We start from the raw sequence: 21469 nt of genomic DNA on the forward strand, positions 1-21469 counted from the left end.
CCGGTCCTCTTTGCACCGGGTGCCCAGATCACTCCATGAATGCATGGGTGCAAGTTGCGGTTTTTGCCCTTGTAACCCTCTCCCTCTCATATTTCGCCCCTAGACTATAAGTACCCCCACCTAGCTCATTAGAGGGATAGCAAAGAATAGACACAAATCATAAAGCTTAGCTCATGTACCTCCCCTTGTGGGATTCCTCTTGAGAGAGAAGACTCCATTGGGGTGCAAGACCTCCATTGGAGAAGATCCCTAGGGATTCAAGCCCCCCTTGAGGGAAGGATCTACCTAGATCATCAAGCCTCATCTCCTTCATAGGATTTGGGATGAACTCTACCATGTATCTTGTTTCCCATTGATTGTTCATGTACCTTGTGGATCTTGTGTGATTGTCGGTCTAGTGAATGTGTGATTGGACTCGTTCTTGAGTGTTCCTCTTGTTTTCTCTCTTGTGTTCATCTTGTTCTTGGGGATTCCCCCTCCAATTCGTGAAAGATCTTCACTTAGGGTTCCACCCTACAACACCCTACATGTATTAAGATTGTACCAGAACTGAATTACTTATGTCACAACTAACTAATAAGCATACAGTTCAGTTATGTACAAATGATTCAGAACAAACTTGTGGAGAATAAATTACAGAAATAAGGTTCTGCTTGATGTTTCTTACATAAAAAAAATTATGGGTCTCTTTTCAAACCTGTATTTTTTTATTAGTAGATGGCCAAGAAGGCGACTCAACTTACAAGTCGTGATCCAGAAACCAAAATAATAGTAAGAACACAAGCAAAATAGAGAAATTAAGCAAAGTATTTTCCGTGTAATCCTCCATAGCATCTTTAAATAAAGCAAGGCATCCATCATACCAAACCATAACATTGAAGATTACAGATTTTTTTCAACTTCCATATTACAAGCAGACTGCAACTCCGTCTCCAAATTGCTGAAAAGGGGGCTCAATAGTTATTTGCTCTAATTCGAAACTTGGGTTCACCTTTAGTATTTTGGTCGTATCTCACAAATCATAAATTCAATTTGAACAAAATTGCACCTGTTGGCTTAGAACGAACGACATGACCTCCACGATTGACTTAATTTGGTAGTAAGCACTGTTTAATTCCAGTTAGACTAGTAAGTTTACTGGCTCAGACAAGCAAAGCTCAAATCATTACTTGGCATGAGTTTTCCAATCCATGTATCTACTTTCCATCTAAGGCTAATTGGGGTTTACTTTTTTTGAATTTTAATTGGGGTTTACTTTTGCTGCATTGAATCACACATTCATGCCAAACTCACGAGAGTGTTCATAATGAGGAAAAAAGTGCTCATAATGAGGGGGAAAAATGTTCATAATTTCCATTACATAGAGAACGCATGATGAAGCAAAACTGAGGAGCAGAAGACATAGCTGCAACATAGGGAGGCTACTGGTGGAGGTGAGAGGCGATAAATGTCGAGGTGGAGTGCCTCACCGTGGTAGAGATGTCGGCCGTGTCGATGGGATAACAGAGGTGAGGAAGACAACTGAGATGGTAACTGGTGAGGGGAACATATCACGTGTTGCTGAATCAAGCCTTTAGTGATACTTACCAGTTCCAGTGATACTTGTCAGCCTAAAAAGATTTGGTCACATCTGGAGATGAAGTCAAATTCATTGTCCAGGATAAAAATAGTTAAACACTTTTTCACTGCAAATGGTATGCATATCTTACTAGTGTAAAAATAGATCAGTGATGAACTTGTGTTCTTGTTTTACTTTCTGAACTGTGCATGACCAAAGCCTCCAGAGCCAAACTGAAAAATGAAAAAGTATCAATACAATGAGTTTGAGTGGTACTGACAACAGTCTGGGACAACAAATTCACAACGTATTTTTGGCATAATAATTCAGTGCGTTGATATAACCACAAAGTACATAATTTCCAAATACAGATATACTTTGTCATGATCTCAGAAAAAATACCTGTTTAGGTGCACGATCTTTGTCTGACAGATATAGATATATTCCTCGACAAAGTCCAATAAGCTCCGCACTAACAACGACATTCAACTCAACAGAAAAGCCCTGTGTTATAGACGAAAATATATCCTTTCTAACAAACTGCCTCAGCTCAGCCTGGTTTGTTGCAACAGCAAGGTGAATCAATGCACCATAAAAGGGTATTACTTTAGTCACTTCTTCACTATCTGTCCAAGTGAACACTTCAATAGTTATTCTCAAAGCAGTTAGGGTAATGTCAACATTAAGCATAAGAAATCTGTAAATAAATAGTAGCAGTCAGTCTTTGTTCATCTGTTAAGGTGCTGCTCGATGAAATTTAAGAACTAAGGTATACACACATATGTGGCAAGAAATTTTTCTAGTACCCAATAAGAGAGCTGGAAGCAAATGATTCCAGACTTTTAAGAGAAGAATCAATCCGGTTGACAGTTCCAAGTTGTTCCAAAGATGGAAGTCTACTCTCAAACTAGGTAATGCTAAAACCCAAAGCACAGAACAAACTTCACGAGTCAAGTCTTGTAATAGCCTCTCTTCCATCACCTCTACCTTAAGTTCTGACCCAGAAACATTACCGAAGTTATCAGGAACCTGACCTGCTCTTTTCACTCACAAAATAAACAACACACAGAGAGCCACTCAGGACAAACGATAGCCAAAGAATAAATTTTGAATGGTCTCTTGTACAAATAAAAATGAACATCTCTCCGTCTTTGATTTCTTACTACAAAAGACCATGCATTTGACATGTACAACAATGATTTATACTGATTTGCAATGTACGATTGTTCTTAAGAAAATTGTTGACTAGGTAACAGAAAGAAAAAAAAAGAAGTGGTACTTGACTCGGTGGTGGATCTCTAGATGGACGCCGCCAAGGAAGGGCGTGCTGGCCGGGGGCGCCGTCGAGGGAGGGCGCGCTGCGGCGCTGCAGGTGGCACGGGGGCGGGGGAGCCGCCGAGGGACACCGCCCTGGGACGTGGTGGGCGGCACGGGGCTGGGGCGCTGCAGAGGGAGGCCGCGCGGGGGCGTGACGGGCCGCAAGGAGCCGGGGGGCAGCGCCACCGTGGGAGGGTGCGAGGAGCAGCGACGGCTGGTGGCAGGGTGGGCGTCCGAGTGAGGGCTCGGCGGCCGGCGGCGTGGGTGGTTCCGCGAGTCGTGCGTGGGAGGTGGGGTGCTGATTTTTTTCGTTGACCAGAGGACCAGATAGGATGCGCAGATGGCAGAGTTTTGTCCGCTCATGTAAATTGCTAAACATACACAGGAGAGGATTACTTTTTATGTGGACGGTTAGATGTAATTAGGTGGATCTAATCGTGAGGTGGTATTTTGTCTGAGCTGTCCTTTGTACATGTTTCTGGGTGCGTTTAGAGATGAACATGTTTGTTTATTTAATAGTAGTATAGAATAGCTCACGCAATACATCTATTTGCTCGCGCTACCCATCACACATGGCGTCTGGTGGGGGGCGCCATATTTCGCCTCCTGACAGGGTTGTATTCCGATAGCTCTAACTTTTGCATACGAACTCGTATTGGGATGATTTTTATATCAAAATCGATCGTTTCGACGAGACGAAGACAATTCCTGTAGATCATTTTTCCATAAGAGGCAGTCTTGAGAGCGTAATAATCCTAATAGTGTTCTGGATACAAAATCTCAGTACTTCGAACATAACTTCGGCCTTAGAGATGAGACCGGATGGCTATGGCCCAAATATCAAAGTTTCTCATTTTGACGATATGAAACTTATCACATTGAGCACTTTTCCATTTGAGATCTTCTTAATTATGCTTTTGACCATGCCAAAATTTGGTGTCAACAAGGACAATGCACACAACCAGGAGCAAGAGTATTGTACCATATCTTAGCATCACACTTTAAAGAGAAAGGAAACAACTTAAGAATTTAATAGTAGTGAATTTTCTTATCATGAGCAAATAGGGTAGCTATATCATTTAGTTTAGTAAGATGTGCCACAACAGTTTTAGTTTCATAGCCATGGAAAGGATCAGATTCAATCAAAGTAATTAACTCTGGGTCGACAGAGAATTCATAATCCTTATCAGTAATAAAGATAGGTGAAGTAGAAAACTTAGAATCACATTTCATTCTAGAATTCAAAGATTTTTATTTCAACTTGCATAATAACTCACTAAGATCATCTCTATCCTTACAAGCAAGAAAGTCTCTAGCTACCTCTCCATCCATAACATAAGCCTAAGGTATTTTAGGCAATTCATATCTAGGAGAGCTAGGTCTAATAGGTGTTTCATAATTCTTAGTTTCAAAGACTTCATCAGTTTCAGTAATTTCATTAGTTTCAGCATTCTCAATATTTTTAGCTCTAGCAAGTTGTTCATCAAAAAATTCATCTAGTGGCACAGTCTTATCAAACAAGGTGCTGGCATCATCATAAGCATCATTCATAGCAGAAGTAGCATCATCAATAACTTGCGACATATCAGGATTAATGGCATGTGGTGGTGTTGCAAGTCTATTGAAAACAGAAGGTGAATCAAGTGCAGAGGTAGATGGCAATTCCTCACCTCCCCTCGTCTTAGAGGAAACGATCTTGGTTCTGGTATCTTTTAGATTCTTCATATTGATCAATAGATATAAATCTCAAGTGACTCAACAAATATAGTTATGCTCCCTGGCAACGGCACAAGAAAAAGGTCTTGATAACCCACAAGTAAAGGGGATCGCAACAGTTTTCGAGAGTAGAGTATTCAACCCAAATTTATAGATTCGACAAAAGGGGAGACAAAGAATATTTGAAAGTATTAGCAGTTGAGTGTGAATTCAGCCACACCTGGAGATTAAATATCTGCAGCAAAGTGATCAGTAGCACAGTAGTATGATAGTTTGATAGTAGGAGTAACAATAGCAGTGGTAACGGTAACAGCAGTAATAGTTTTGTAGTAGTTGAAACCATAGCAATAGCAATAGTAACTTAGCAAGAACAATATGTGAAAAGCTCGTAGGCATTGGATCACTGATTTTGTTGGATGATATTCATCATATAACAATCATAACCTAGGGCGGTACAAAACTAGCTCCAATTCGTCAATCTAATGTAGGCATGTATTTCGTAAATAGTCATCATCCTTATGGAAAAGAACTTGCTTAATAAAGAACCAGAACAAAGCATTAGCACATAGTGAATACATGAACTCTCAAACTACGATCATCACCGAAAAGTATCCTTGGGGTTTACGGATCACAACACGTAACAGGTGCATATGACTAGCAAGATCAGATCAAGAACATAGATATAATGGTGATAACATAAATGGTTGAGGTCTGAAATCATGGCACTCGGGCCCTAGTGACAAGAATTAAGCATAGCAAAGTCATATCAACATCAATCTCAGAACATAGTGGATACTAGGGATCAAGCCCTAACAAAACTAACTCGATTACATGATGAATCTCATCCAACTCCTCACCGACCAGCGAGCCTATGAAGAAATTACTCACTCCCGGCGGTGAGCATCATGAAATTGTTGATGGAGGATGGTTGATGATGAAGAAGACCAAATATCCCCCTCTCCGGAGCCCCGAATGGACTCCAGATCTGGCCTCCCGATGAAGACCAGGAGGTGGCGGTGTCTCCGTGTCGTAAAACGCGATGGAACTTCCTTTCCTATTTTTTTCTCCAAAATAGGAATTTATAGAGTTGGAATTAGGGCCAGTGGAGTCTCGTGAGCCCCACTACCCACCAGGACGCGCCAGAGGGGGGTGGCGTGCCCTGGTGCCTAGTGGATAGCTGGGGGGCCCTCCAATGGGTCTTGTTTCTAGTACTTCTAATTTATTCAAAAATAATTCTCCAAAAAGTTTCGTCCAAATCCGAGAACTTTTATTTCTGCACAAAACAACACCATGGTAGTTCTGCTGAAAACAGCATTACTCTAGGTTAGTTTCATTCAAATCATGCAAATTAGAGTCCAAAACAAGAGCAAAAGCGTTGGGACAAGTAGATACGCTGGAGACGTATCATGCTTCGAGCTCAGAATGGTTGTTTTTTTGCGGGTGAGCTCAGAATGATTCTGCTAGAACTTCAAGGTAATTGAGTGCTATATGCACATATGATCTAACCATCTTCATCTTACATCTCTCATCTCATTTGAACTCATGTGGACATGGCGAACTTTGAGATGCTAGAATGCCGCAGACGGTTGCAACACTGTGGAGATCACCTTTTACTTGATATTTACTATGAGAGATCACCCTAATAATTGACTACTTTGCAATCAAAGGTTGCAAACAACAGTGGGATAAACATCTCAGGTTGTTCATACAAGCATGACATGGTATAGCCCTGGGCGTCGGGAATCTCCGTGATCATCTTAGATCTCCAATTGAAGCATCATGGCGTCCAATATTTTTTGTCGTGGCAACCATTTCAAAAACGTTGTCATTGCAGCAATTTTAGAAAATGTTGCCATGGCAACTATTTTAGGAAACGTTGTTGCGGCACCAAAGTCAGAAATTCCGCCATAGCACGAAATTATAGCTCCTCGTCTCGCTCCTAGTACACCTTCTCCTCGTCGGAGTCCTCCGTGTACGGTTTGCCATCGACACATATGACCTGTAGGCTATCTCTACGATATTTACATTAGCTTGGCAATCTCGTGGCTCCAGCCATCATGTCGTGATGCTGAAAGCACAAGGGCTCCCTGGGTGATTTTGGTAATTAATGTCAACATATCTCTTGTTGGACTAATTCTTTCAACTAGTATATTTCAGATGAGTTCAACATTGCAGTGGCAGGACAAGAGGATGTGGAACCCCTTCAAGATGCTAAGGACACATATTGGCAAAAGCTCAAGACTCTACATTTTTATTTTAGTGATCCAAGATCACATTGAGTCCATACGAAAGCCAATACTATTAAAAGGAGATGAGGTGTTGCTTAATGACTTGCTTGCTCAAAGTGCTTAGCGATATGCTCCAAAGCCCTCAACCACTTTCTCATTTTCACATATGTCCCAAACCTAAAGTCAAACTCGGCCCCACCGATTTGATCTATCCGGCGCCACCGAGTTCACTTGACATGGCCACTGCCAGAAACCCTAATTAGTTCGGTCTCACCAATGGGATCTCGGTCTCAGCAAGATGGCCTTGAAAACTCTCTATTACCTATTGCGGATATTTCGGTCTCACCGAGATATGCGGTTGGTCCCACCGAGTTTGCTTGACCAAGTCTTTGTTTGCTTATTGCTGAAATCGGCCGCACCGAGTTCATGCAATCGGTCTCACTGAGATGAGGTTTTGCCCTAACCCTAGCACATCGGTCTCACCGAGTTGACCTTGTCGGTCCCACCGAAAACCCTAATATTCACATTTTTAACCATATCAGTATGACCGAGTTTCACTTTTCGGTCCCACCGAGTTTGGTAATTTGTGTGTAACGGTTAGATTTTGTGTTAAAGATGATCATATCCTTGGTGTTGAAGATGTTATATTTGACAAGGATAGACTTTGTAGTGCTTGCCAAGCAGGAAAACAAGTTGGAGGAAGTCATCCCGTGAAGAACATCATGACCATGAGAAGACCACGCGAGCTACTTCACATGGATATTTTCGATCACAATGCCTACAAGAGTCTCGGTGGTAACTCATTCGGATTGGTCATTGTTGATGATTTTTTCAAGATTTACGTGGGTGTTCTTTCTTGATGATAAATCGCAGGTGCAAAAGATCTTCAAGAACTTCACTAGGAAGGCCAAAAATCAATTTGAAGTGAAGATCAAGAAGGTTCGCAGTGACAACGGAACAAAGTTCAAGAATGCCAATGTGGACACCTTTCTTGATGAAGAAGGGATTTCACATGAGTTCTCGGCTACGTACATGCCTCAGCAAAATGGGGATGTTGATAGGCAAAATTAGACGCTCATAAAAATGGCGAGAACGATGCTTGATGAGTACAAGACGCCAAAACACTTTTGGGCGGAAGTGGTTGAGAAAGCTTGGCATGCGAAAATCGTTTATATCTTCAAAAGCTACTCGGCAAGATGGCATACGAGCTTCTCATCGGTAACGAATCCCAAGTTGGAAACTTTCGGGTATTTAGCTCAAAGTGCTACATTCTCGATAAGCATCGTCATTCGAAATTTGCTCCTAAATCTCGTGAAGGTTTCTTACTTAGTTATGGCTCAAACTCTCACACATACCGTGTCTACAACAATTTCACCTTAAAGGTTGAAGAGACGGTAGATGTGAAGTTTGATGAATCTAACGGCTCGCAAGTAGAGCAATTGCCAATTGATGTAGGCAACAAAGATCCTTCATAAGCAATACAAGACTTGTCTATTGGCAAGATTCGCCCAACGGAGGTGAAGGACAGTACCTCATCTGTCCAAGTGGAAGCCTCAACTTCACGCTAAGGTGATCCACAAGTTGACTTGGAGGCATCCATAAGTGGAACACATCAAGACGATGGGAACGAGGATGTACAATAAGATGAACCTCATCGACCTCCTTCTCCACCTCCATGGGAGAATAGCAATGCCAATGCCAACGGAGAAAGACAAGAAGAAGAACAAGACAATTAAGAGGATGTTCCACCCCGACCCAAACAAAAGCTCTCACGAGTTCGAGCAAGAGTCTTAAGAGATCACCTCGTTGAACAAATCTATGATGATATTCAAACTGAGAGAATTACTCGCTCAAAAACTCGTTTGGCTAACTTTTGTGAACATTACTCGTTCATTTCTAGTATTGAACCTATGAAGGTTGAAGATGCTCTTGATGATCCGGATTGGGTGAACGGTATGCATGAAGAGCTACACAATTTCGAGAGGAACCAAGTGTGGACGTTGGTTGAAAAGCCCGATGAGAAGCACAATGTCATTGGAATCAAATGGTGTTTTGGAACAAGCAAGATGAAGATGGACAAGTTGTACGCAACAAGGCTTGTCTCGTTGCTCAAGGCTACACTCAAGTCGAAGGTATGGACTATGTTGAGACATATGCCCCCGTTGCTAGACTTGAATCCATTCGCATCTTACTTGCTTATGCCAATCATCATGATATCACTTTATATCAAATGGACATTAAAAGTGCTTTTCATAATGGTGAAATTGAGCAGGAAGTTTATGTTAAACAACCTCCCGGCTTTGTTAATCCCAAGAAACCCGATCATGTATACAAACTTCACAAAGCTCTTTATGGTCTTAAACAAGCTCCTAGAGCATGGTATAAATGCTTGACTAAGTTCCTTATTGGAAAAGGCTTTGAGATTGGAAAGAATTTATACTAAAAGGGTTAATGTTGAATTATTTGTGTGCTAAATTTATGTGGATGATATCATATTTGGTTCGACTAACCCTCATTTTAGTGAAAAGTTTGGAAGACTAATGTCGGAGAAGTTTAAGATGTCTATGATAAGTGAACTCAAGTTCTTTCTTGGTTACAAATCAAGCAAACTAAGGAGGGTACCTTTGTTTCTCAAACAAAGTACACCAAGGACTTATTCAAGAAGTTCAACATACAAGAGTGCAAAGGTATGAGTACACGCATGCCTACTAGTGGACATCTTGACTTGACAAAGGATGGCGAACCGGATGACCAGAAGGTTTACTGCTCTATGATTGGTTCATTGTTATATCTATGTGCCTCTCTGTCGTGGATTTGTCACGGCAGATGTCCTTAGTGTCAGGACTTAGTCGCGAGGCCAACGCATCTATGCGGTAGCTCGAGAGGGGTTGATCGGGACGAGAGACGCAACACACAAGACAAGGATTTAGACAGCTTCGGGCCCCGGGAAACATCATCCGGTAATAACCCTACATGCTGTTTGTGGCTAGGTCTCATTATGATCATGTGGGAGTCGCCGGTAAGCCGGCTCTTTGTGTCTAGCCCTAGAGATTGTTGTCTCTTCTTGCTTGTCCCTCTTTGGGGAGCCCTGCCCCTCCTTATATAAGTTGAAGGGGCGGCTTACATGTAGAGTCCTATTAGGATTAGAACTAACTTATTCTCTATTACAAGTCGGATACAAGTATGGGTCTTGCTTCCTCGTAAAGGAAATATTACTCATGCCTTCTGTCTTAAGCCGGCCCACCATAATATGAGTCGGCCTACTGGGCTTTAGGCCTAGTCTTCTATGTGACCCGCCGTCGGGGTCATCCATGAGTCGTGTGACATGTAAGCCGCTAGACCTGTGAGTCGCCAGTCCTCCGGCGGGTCATGGTGAAGCGCCAAGTCCGGCCGGGTCATACTTCCGGCCGGGTCATACGGCGGGGTATATCCCCGACATTAGCCCCCAGTTTAATTTGGATTTATCCATGTTAAACTGATCCTGTAAAACAAACACAAGAACAACTTTGATAGATTGTGTTCCGGGTTAAAAATTCTTGTATGCCGGCACCTGATCATCCTTAATTCCTTGTGCTCCGGGTTAAATATTCTCCTAAGACAGGACCTGATTATCCTTAAGTCCAATTGTGATTTCCTTCATCTAGAAAATCCGAGCCAACAAGCTAGCTTCATACTCAATTTTCTGATGTTGGTTTCTCACAGAAAAATATTGTGAAGAATAATCCACTTGAGTCGGCTTCCAAGGCGCCGGGTTAAATAATTTTGGTCTTCAAATACTCATCTGATATTCAGTCGGCTTGAAGATGTAAAACTTGCCGGTTTATCATTACCAAAAACTGCCAGATTATAAAACAGACGATGCCGGGTCATAATTGTTGTTGACACCGGTTTATGTAATTGATCCTCCTGATTTGCTCAAAACTGATAATTTGAAGATTTTTCTCCCTTATATCCATATTACATGTAGCCCCCAAGTCTTGAGCAGAACAAAGTGATGGTTTAAGACTTGCTCCAATAAACGTTGCAACCTTGAACAAATCGGTTTATTCATCTGAATCATATAAACTGAATATTCCACACATGTAGCCCCCAAGTGCCGGGTTGTCATGCTTGCAGCAACCTGGGACTTGTAATTGCTTTATGCTCATGAAAACTTCAACCAGTGTAGCCCCCAAGGGCCGGGTCATTATGCAATAATGAGCAGGGACTTTGTAGATATAATCATGTAAATTTGAACAGCAATGTGTAGCCCCCAAGGGCCGGCTTAGTAAGATAATATTGAGCTGGGACTTTGTATATAATTGATAATAACATCATATAATATAGTCTCCACCATGGGGCTTGAACCCACGTCCACAAGGTTAAGAGCTTTGTACTCCACCAACTGAATAGTGGACCGTTCAACATAATGAATTAATGCTTGTGTACCTTAAATTTTTGACAGGAGCAATTGGTAGCCCACAAGGGCCAACTCATTTAGAATGTGATGAGTCGGGTCTTCAATAAGTTGAGCAAAAAAATGACTTTGCATTAGCCCCCAAGTACCATGGTGCATGCTGGCAGTGACATGGGACTTGCATATTTGATATAATCCCAATCAGAATAATGTAGCCCCCAAGTGTCGGGTCGTAAGCCTGCAGCGACTCGGGACTATTCCTTCCATTGTAGAATAAATCATATCCATTGATAAAAATAATAGCCATTGCGCTAAAGTGACTTTGAAAACCTCAACCATAACACTGGTTATTGATAATCATAATAGAAATCCAGCCATGTTGGCTATTCAAGATTTGAATAATATAATCCGGTATGAAAACCTCAATCATTCAACATCATCATAAAAATCCAGCCAGTTTTGGCTATTAAAGATTTGAATACCTCATCAGTTGACAAGTAAATCCGGAGTTTAAATACCTGGCGGCTCTTGGCCGATGACGACTTAATGCACATTCATTGTAAGCCGGAATTTTTGTAACCCGGTGGCCTATAGCCCTTGAGAAAATCAATAATTGATAACCCTTTTGAGACACCAATTTCAGTGATGAGCTTGGACTGAAGTATTTATATAAGTCATAATTCTGCAAATCCTGCACAGAGTTTAAACAACATATGCCCTAACAACTTAACTTCAAGAGCCAGGGTGGGTAACCACCCAAATGTAGTCTTACTCTGCACACAAGTAGATCACAAGAACCCTTGGCGGTTTACCGCAGGCCGGGTCATAATACCTCACATATAACCACTGTGATATTGAATTTGTACTGACGGTTTACATGACCTGTGCAGTAAGGGTGATAACCCAATCCTTAGAAGCCAATGCTTCCACATAGATGATGATTGTCATAAGCTGGCGACTTATAGTCAAAAGTCAAGCTGGGTTAAGCATAAAACACTTATATACATTTGAGATATAATCCAAAAAAGGTCTCAAGTCAAACCCAAAATTGTTCGCAAAAAAGACTTAAAAAATTTCAGGCTTCTAATTCGTATATGATCAGAAAACCGTTCCAACGGGGTTGAGCGAAGAATCGAATACGATCATATAGCCCCCAGTGGCTTTGGCGTTGCCGATCAAGAGGGTACCGACAGCTATGTTCTCTTTGGTTCGAATATGACCTAAGTTTGAACAGGAAGCCCCCAAATGACCTTGAGAGTTGTTTAACGACGCTGATTCGAATACGATCCACGTCGGACCCAAAAGAGGTTAAGCTATGATTCAGATACGATCAAGAAGCCCCCAAGTGAGTTTGGCAGTGTGCCGATCAAAAGGGTTTCGACAGCTATGTTCTCTTTGGTTCGAATACGACCTATGTTTGAACAGGAAGCCCCCAAGTGACCATATATTAGCATTGCACCGATCAAGAGGGTACCGACAGCTATGCTCGATGAGCAGGAAGCCCCCAAGTGACCATAATAAGATAAGCCGTAAGCAGGATACCTATATTTGAACTGCGCATCATGGTAACAAGTTCTTTTTGGCAACCTTTAATTTTTCTAGAACTCGAACTTGCGAGAGATTAATTCTTTTTGAACCGGAACTTTAAACCGGATTTGAAAGCTTCAAAACTTTGTGAGAGACAAATTTACCTTGAGCCGGATTTGAGAGCTTCAAAGCCTTGTGGTAAATAAATTTCCCTTGAACTGGTTTTTAAATAGGATATTAAGAGTGTCAGTGCTTTGTGGGAGAGAGATGTCTCTTGAACCAGATTTTAAACCGGAATCCTTCTTTTTTAGTCAGAAATTTTCTGACGGCCTTTAAATTTTTCACCAATATAGTGGTAGCCTCTGGAACCGGGTTACCTTCCCTCCAATGACCCGGAGTTCTTGAATTCACTAACACCGGCCAATATCGCCGAGTCATGTCATTGTAGCCCCCGAGTCTTAAGACGACTCGAGGAGTTGTCTTGAGATTCTTCATATTTGACCATGATATAAACCGGTACGAGTCATTCAACATCTTAGTGATATAACTTGTCCTGCACTAGAGAACTTGAAAGCCAGAGTAATTGCTCTTTTAAAGAAAGCAATATATAATATAAAATATACTGGATGAATTTCACCTGATGGGTCAGGTCAGTAATTATCACCGCGGAATTGATGATCACCATGGTGATGCTGAAATCAATCACGGCCGAGCCGGCCGCGGGAGCAGACAGATGATGTCGTGGAATTGTCACGTCAGATGTCCTTAGTGTCAGGACTTAGTCGCGAGGCCAACGCATCTATGTGGTAGCTTGAGAGGGGTTGAGCGGAATCGAGAGACTCAACATAAGACAGGGATTTAGACAACTTCGGGCCCGGGAAACATCATCCGGTAAAAACCCTACATGCTGTTTGAGGCTAGGTCTCATTATCATCACGAAGGAGTCGCCGTAAACCGGCTCTCCTCTTTGTGTCTAGCCCTAAGACTGTTTCTCTTGCTTGTCGCTTGTCCCTCTTTGGGGAGCCCTGCCCCTCCTTATATATGTTGAAGGGGCGGGTTACATGTGGAGTCCTATTAGGATTAGGACTAGTCTATCTCTAATGCAAACCGGATACAAGTCCTGGTCTTAACTCCTTGTAAGGTAAATATTCCTCATGCCTTTCCTCTTAAACCGGCCCACAATAGTTGAACCGACCTTCATGAACCGTCAGACGGGCTACTGGGTCTTGTCGCTCCTCTGACCCGTCCGCTGGGTCACCAGTGAGTTACAACGTCCTGGCGGGTTGCTGGTAAATTGCCAGGTCTGGGCGGGTCACCAGATGAATATCGCCAAGTGCCAGCGGGACCTCTAATAAACCGCCAAGTCCGGCCGGGTTAACTTCCGGCCGGTTTACACCATGGGGTATATCCCCGACATTAGCCCCCAAGTTTAGCTTGGATTTATCCATGGTAAACTTATGCTGCAAAATAAACACCAGAACAAATTTGGCAGGTTGTGCTCCGGGTTAAGAATTCTTGTAGACCGGCACCTGATCGTCCTTAAGTCCTTTGTCATTTCCTCCTTCTAGAAAATCCGGGTCAATAACCAGCTTCATACTCAAATTGCCGATGTTGGCTTCTTATATAAAAAATATTGTGAAGAATAATCCACTTGAGTCGGCTTCCAAAACGCCGGTTTAAGAAATATTGGTCTTGAAATACTCATATGATATTCAACCGGTTTGAAGATGCAGAACTTGCCGGTTTTATCATTGCCAAAGACCATCGGGTTATAAAAACTTGATAATTTCGAGTCATGATTGTTGCAGACACCGGTTCATGATTGTTGCCAACACCGGTTCATGATTATTAATGACGCCGGGTTGCAGCCACAGGGTCATAATGATTGGTGACGCCGGGTCAACCTAGTTTGCTCAATCAGAGAATTTGACAATATTTCTTCAATAATAATATAATACCTGTAGCCCCCAAGTCTTGAGCAGAACAAAGTGATTGCTTAAGACTTGCTTCAATATAAATACTGCCACTTAAGAAGAAATCCATGTTGTTCATCCCAGTCACTTAGTAAAAACTGAATACTCCATATTATGTAGCCCCCAAGTGCCGGGTTGTCATGCTTGCAGCAACCTGGGACTTGTAATTGTCTTATACTCATAAAAACTTCAACCAGTGTAGCCCCCAAGGGTCGGGTCATTATGCAATAATGAGCAGGGACTTTGTAGGTATAATCATGTAGATTTGAGCAATGATGTGTAGCCCCCAAGGGCCGGCTCAGTAAGATAATATTGAGCTGGGACTTAATATATACTTCAATGAAAATAACATCATATGATGTAACCCCCATCATGGGACTTGAATCCACGTCCACAAGGTTAAGAGCCTTGTGCTTTACCAACTGAGCAGTGGACTCTTCAATATAATGAATAAAAAGCTTTGTGCCTTTAACTGTTGACAAGAGCAATTGGTAGCCCCCAAGGGCCGACTCATTATAATGTGATGAGTCGGGTCTTCAATAATATGAGCAAAAAATTACTTTGCATTAGCCCCCAAGTGTCATTGTGCATGCTTGCAGCGACATGAGACTTGCATATTTGATATAATCTCAACTTAAATAATGTAGCCCCCAAGTGCCGGGTCGTAAGCCTGCAGCGACTCGGGACTATTCCCTCCATTGTAGAATAAATCATACCCATTGATGAAATAATAGACATTGCGCTGAAGCGACTTTGAAAACCTCAATCATAATATTGGTTATTGATAACCATAATAAAAATCTAGCCATGTTGGCTTATTCAAGATAATATAATTGGCGACTTATAGTCCAAAGCCAGGCCGGGTTAACAAACACCGCATAATTTCTCATCATATACTGGCGACTTATCGTCTTAAAGCCAGGCCGGTTTAATAAACACCGGATAATTTATCATCATGCTTTATTCAACCTGTCTCTGCATACAACAAGTTTAAAGTGTCCTGGCGGTTTACCGCCAGACGGGTCATAATGCCCAACATATAACCCAGGTTTATAACCAAGGCTGCACTTAAGAATAATCAATGAAATATATCATACCTGTGGCATTGAATCACATCATTGGTTTACCAATTTTTTGTAGTAAGGGTGATAATCCCAATCTTGAGTAATGATAACTCCTTTCATACCGTGTCGGTTTATGATAAAACCGTATCGGGTTGTGATAAACACCAGTTTAACCATATATAATACTGGGGACTCGTAGTCAAACCAGACCGGGCGAATAGTCTCCGGATTATGATTTGATCATGTATTGACAATTTGTAATTGAAAGTCAAGCCGGGTTAATGAACACCGGTTTACTCCATAATAAGATGGTAACATAAAATCGAACCGGGACAGATAGTCTCCGGTTTAGGATTTGACCGTGTTCCGCCAATTTGTAATTGACAGTTTGAAACGGATTAACAATGTCGGTTTAAAAATGCAACAAAAATCAAATAACAGTTATGAAAAAAATATGGAAGCAAAGGCAATGATAAGACCGTTTGCAAAAAGAGGCTTTACTGAGCCGATCAGATGGTGTTACCATGGTCGGACACGACCAAGCTCCCAATAAGGTGTAGCTATGGTTCAAGTCAGCCAGGTCCCCAACTGAAACCGTGGCATTATGCCGATCAAGTGGTGCGGCAATGGTTCGGGTTCGACCAAGCCCCCAAGTGACTCTATGGCCTTAGGCCGATCAACAGGCGTGATTGGTTCAGACTTGACCATGTCCCCAAGTGATCTGGTGGCTTTCGCCTATCAAAAGGTGTTGCATTGGTTCGGACACGACCAAGCCCCCAAGTGATATTGTGGCACTAGGCCGATCAAGAGGCGTGGCTATGGTTCGGATACAACCAAGCCCCCAAGTGACCAATAATATGATAAGCCAATAAGGCATGATACCCATGTTTGGACCGCGCATCATGGCAGCAAGTCCTCTTTGGCACCCTTTAACTTTTTGCAAGAGATAAATCCTTCTTGAACCGGGATTTTGAACCGGATATTGAGAGCTTCAAAGATTTGTGGGAGACATCTTTCCCTTGAACCGGATTGTAAACCGGAACCTTCATTTTTAGCCGGAAATTTTCTGATGGCCTTTCAACTCGAACTTGCGAGAAGTTAATTCCTTTTTGAACCGGACATTTTTAAACCGGATTTGAGCGCTTGAGAGCTTTGTGGGAGAATATATTTCCCTTGAACCGGATTGTAAACCGGATACTTGAGAGCTTTAGTGAGACTGACTTCCCTTGAGCCGGATTTTAAACCAGAATCCTTTCTGATGATCCGGAACTTCTTCATTGAGCCGGGATTTTGTAACTGTCATATACTTACTAAGCCGGAAATTTTCTGACGGCCTTCAAATAACAGTAGCCTCCGGGACCGGGTTATCTTTCCCTCCATTGTTCTGGGGTTCTTAAATTTGTTGGCAAGATTTGCTTAGTCATGTCATCGTAGCCCCCGAGTCTCAAGGTGACTCGAGGAGTTGGCTTGAAACTCTCCATATTTGGCTGTGATATAAACCGGCATAACTAGTATATCATTGGTGTTGATAACACGATGTAAATCCACAAAAGGTTGTGATGACTGCGGCGGGTTATAAATGATCCCGTATGAGCCGTGTCAGCAACTCGGCCAATGATTCCTTTCAACTGGCGATTTGAAGGTAACCAAACTGTAGTGGCGGCGACTTGTGCGCCTGCCCATTGAGCCATCCTGTGTAGACGGCGGTTGATAGTATATGATAATTTGCCTCCATTTTGAAAGAAAACTGGGCTACCCAAGCTGTGACTTGCTCATGCAGACAGGTGCGGCCTGGTATGTTGATGTAGACCAGGCCGCAATAAATGGACGGTAGAGACGTCCACAATATTAGAGGTGGCTTGGGCAGATGAACCGGCCACGGTTTTTTAAACCGGTTCGGACGGGCGAGTCAAACACAGGCACGGTCCCGGCAAGCTGATGTAAACCGGGCCGTAAGGGCGGCGTCTTGCACGCGTCCATTCACCGTGTAATGTGGCATGGACGAACACCGGGCAGGACGTTGCCAGCGCATGCTTCGTACCCATGGTATAAACCATGTTTATAATGAATAATTGTCCTGCATACAATATTGCAGACCAAGGCAAAGATAAACTGCTTTTTGACAAAAATAATATGCACTAATAAAATATATTTTAGATGGATATCACCTGATGTGTTAGGCCAGAAATTATCCGCCATGGAGTTGATGATCACCACAGTGATGCTAAAATTAATCACGACCGAGTCGGCCAGACGAGCAGACGGATGGTCCGGTCGCGGTGTTGTAAACCGGACTACGGGGCGGCGGTTTGTGTTCCGATTTATCAGTGTAATATACGCAGATGCTGGTGTAGAACAACTAGCGCGCGCCGTCCACAGTAGGGCATCACTTTTATAGTGAGCACTTGTCCTGTATAAAAAGATATAGGCTGGAGTAATTGTTCTTTGATAAAAACAATATGTTAAGAAAAATAGATGGATATCACCTGGTTCGTCTGGATGACAGATGGAGTCTTACAAACACCGAGTTAATCGCTCGCCCAAGGCAACGACGGAAACGGTGCACTAGAGCAGTGAAAACGGCCCGAGGTGAAACCGTGGATGATGAAGTAGAGGCAGCCCACAACTGACGTGCAGCGACTCGGAACAACGTTGCTGCGGCGGCTCGTGGAGGCAGGTCCGCGGGCCGTGGTTACAACAACGATAAAAAACGCACCAACGGCTTGGAACGGCGCGGCGGCCCCGCGAAGAGGTGAAGCGGCGGGTGGACGGCCAAGGCCAACTGGGCGGGTCGAGGCGCTGCAATGGCCGCAGCGGCAGTGAAACGAATCCACGCCCACGGCCCCATCCACTCCGGATCGTGGTTGTTTTGATTTTCTTTTTACCTTACCTTACCATGAGGATGATCCTATAGTAGCACTTGCCTCCTTCCGATTCGGATGGATGTAGTCATTAAAGACAGAACACGTCTTGATCTAGTACTAGTACTCAAGTAGTATTAGCCCTCTTCCCAAAAAGGAAATAATTGATGTTGGCTTTCACATGACAAAGTACTAGAAGTACTATAGCGGTTTGACCGAGAGTCCCTGCCATGACCTGCCCGGATGCAGAGAGTCACTTTTTCCCTGATCTTCACGTGCTAACCCTGCGTAGCACCTTCTTTCGATCCGGCTTCAGGAAATCGTCTCGGTAACTCCCGCTTGCGACAGCGGCGACTCGGCAAATCAGAAGGAAATAACAGTATTTTGATGATCTTGATCCGTATTGATGAAACCTCCTTTGCACTTGGCTTTTTGCGGCGATGCAATGGAAAGTGATACGGCCACGATGGATCGCCTGGCCGCGTTTGACGGTGCACATAGACGCGATCCGGCTCTTCTCATCTGAAAATTATGAACTTCTCCATCCTTCCAAGAACTCAACACCACCGTGCGCAGGCCCCACGGTGGGCGCCAACTGTCATGGAATTGTCACGTCAGATGTCCTTAGTGTCAGGACTTAGTCGCGAGGCCAACGCATCTATGTGGTAGCTTGAGAGGGGTTGAGCGGAATCGAGAGACTCAACATAAGACAGGGATTTAGACAACTTCGGGCCCGGGAAACATCATCCGGTAAAAACCCTACATGCTGTTTGAGGCTAGGTCTCATTATCATCACGAAGGAGTCGCCGTAAACCGGCTCTCCTCTTTGTGTCTAGCCCTAAGACTGTTTCTCTTGCTTGTCGCTTGTCCCTCTTTGGGGAGCCCTGCCCCTCCTTATATATGTTGAAGGGGCGGGTTACATGTGGAGTCCTATTAGGATTAGGACTAGTCTATCTCTAATGCAAACCGGATACAAGTCCTGGTCTTAACTCCTTGTAAGGTAAATATTCCTCATGCCTTTCCTCTTAAACCGGCCCACAATAGTTGAACCGGCCTTCATGAACCGTCAGACGGGCTACCGGGTCTTGTCGCTCCTCTGACCCGTCCGCCGGGTCACCAGTGAGTTACAACGTCCTGGCGGGTTGCTGGTAAATTGCCAGGTCTGGGCGGGTTACCAAATGAATATCGCCAAGTGCCAGCGGGACCTCTAATAAACCGCCAAGTCCGGTCGGGTTAACTTCCGGCCGGTTTACACCGCGGGGTATATCCCCAACAGATGAGTCGGCCGCGATGTTGTAAGCCGGTGTGGATGAGCAAGTTGTCCTCCTTGTTGTAAGCCGGTGCGGACGCCTGAACCGGCCGCGAGAGCGGACAGGCGAGTCGTCCGTGGCGTTGTAAGGCAGCGCGGACGAGCAAGTCGGCCGACGTGTTGATGTAAATGGACCACAGTACACATGTCCGTGAAGCTGTGCGGCACAGCCGAACATGCATCCGCGGTATAATAGCATAAACAATTGTCCTGTGTAAAAATGTTACAGGGCAGAGTAATTGTTCTTTTGACAAAAAACAATAAGTGTTTAATTAAATAAGTTCAGATAGATATCACCTGATTTTTTGTGAATGACAGATGATCTGTATGCCGCGTCAGGGGTGGGTCAGACAGACCGGCGACTTAATATAACCCCGGCGGCTCAAAGCGGCAAAGGCGGCTCAACGCGGCTCCGACGGGTTGATGTAGATTAAGGTATGTATCCATCGAGCATCACGGCATGAACAAGTACTACTACAAACGTGACGTTGGCGTGCACCCCTTATGCGACACCTTTTTTTAATAAATAATGGTCCTGTGTCCGTTAGTCAACCCGGCACGTTGAATAGGCCAGATCGTAGGGCGGACAGTAAAACGACCGCAGCATCAGAGGCGGCTCGGACAGATGAGTCGGCGGCAGCATTGTAAGCCGGTGCTGACGGGGAGAGACGGCAACAACGTTGGAAACGGCTTGGCCGCGGATGCGGATGATGAGTCAATCGCGGGTGCGGTAAGCGGCACGGATGGCCAGTCAATCACGGGCGCAATCCTAGCGAGTTGAAGTAGATCGAATTGCACGGGCGACGGCTTGCGCACACCCGTCCGACAGCAAACGATGAATCATTATCCTGCATATATAAAAATATACAGACAAAGTAATTGTTTTTTTGACAAAAAACAATATGTACTAGAAATAGATTTAGATGAATATCACCTGATATTTTTTTTGGTCCAACGTTTATGCTAATGTTGGACAGCGGAACAGTACTAATAGTACTGAAGTCGCTTCATGCATGTTGGTTTTTCCTTCTGGCCAGCTTGTCCATGCTGGAATTTTTGCATTGATGCTTCTGGTGTGACACTAGCTCCAATGCTTCTTTTTTCCACTGTTTCCTTTGACCCAGCAGATCTCCCGTGGGATATGCAGCCGTGGTCAGGTGCGTGACACTGCATAAGTACCCGTCGCAGAGGAGGCGACCGGGCTTGGCGGTGACTTGGACACCGCTGGTGACTCGGCATCAGAGCAGAATCCGGGTCGTGGCCTTCTTCCCTTTGAAAGTACTAGTAGATTCACGTACTAGTACTCGTGGCTGGTTTGATCAAAGGAATGATTAAAAAACGAATCTGGATCTTGTTGTATAGATTACTCCTTCCCAAAATCTGAGGTTTCACGTGATTGCTGGTTTAGCTTATAGGCAGCCTCGGGTCTTGAGCCCTTGAAGTTAGACGTATAGTATCAGACTACTTCTCGTCATACAACACGAGGTCTTCATGGATTTAGCTTAACACAACTGCCTGGG

The 21469-nt window shown here is 43.7% G+C and overlaps 1 protein-coding gene across 1 annotated transcript; it reads right to left on the bottom strand.

Moving 5' to 3' along the window:
- Positions 1–686: 686 nt before the first annotated feature.
- On the bottom strand, positions 687–3238 carry LOC123139212 (uncharacterized). The gene is made up of 3 exons (XM_044559010.1): positions 2838–3238; positions 1961–2255; positions 687–1791 (listed from the first exon to the last, which is right to left on the bottom strand). Exons 1-3 carry the CDS (start codon positions 3236–3238, stop codon positions 1750–1752), a joined length of 738 nt encoding a protein of 245 aa, XP_044414945.1. The 3' UTR covers positions 687–1749.
- Positions 3239–21469: the final 18231 nt, after the last annotated feature.

Source organism: Triticum aestivum, chromosome 6B, assembly GCF_018294505.1.
Source record: "Triticum aestivum cultivar Chinese Spring chromosome 6B, IWGSC CS RefSeq v2.1, whole genome shotgun sequence".
Lineage (NCBI taxonomy): Eukaryota > Viridiplantae > Streptophyta > Magnoliopsida > Poales > Poaceae > Triticum > Triticum aestivum.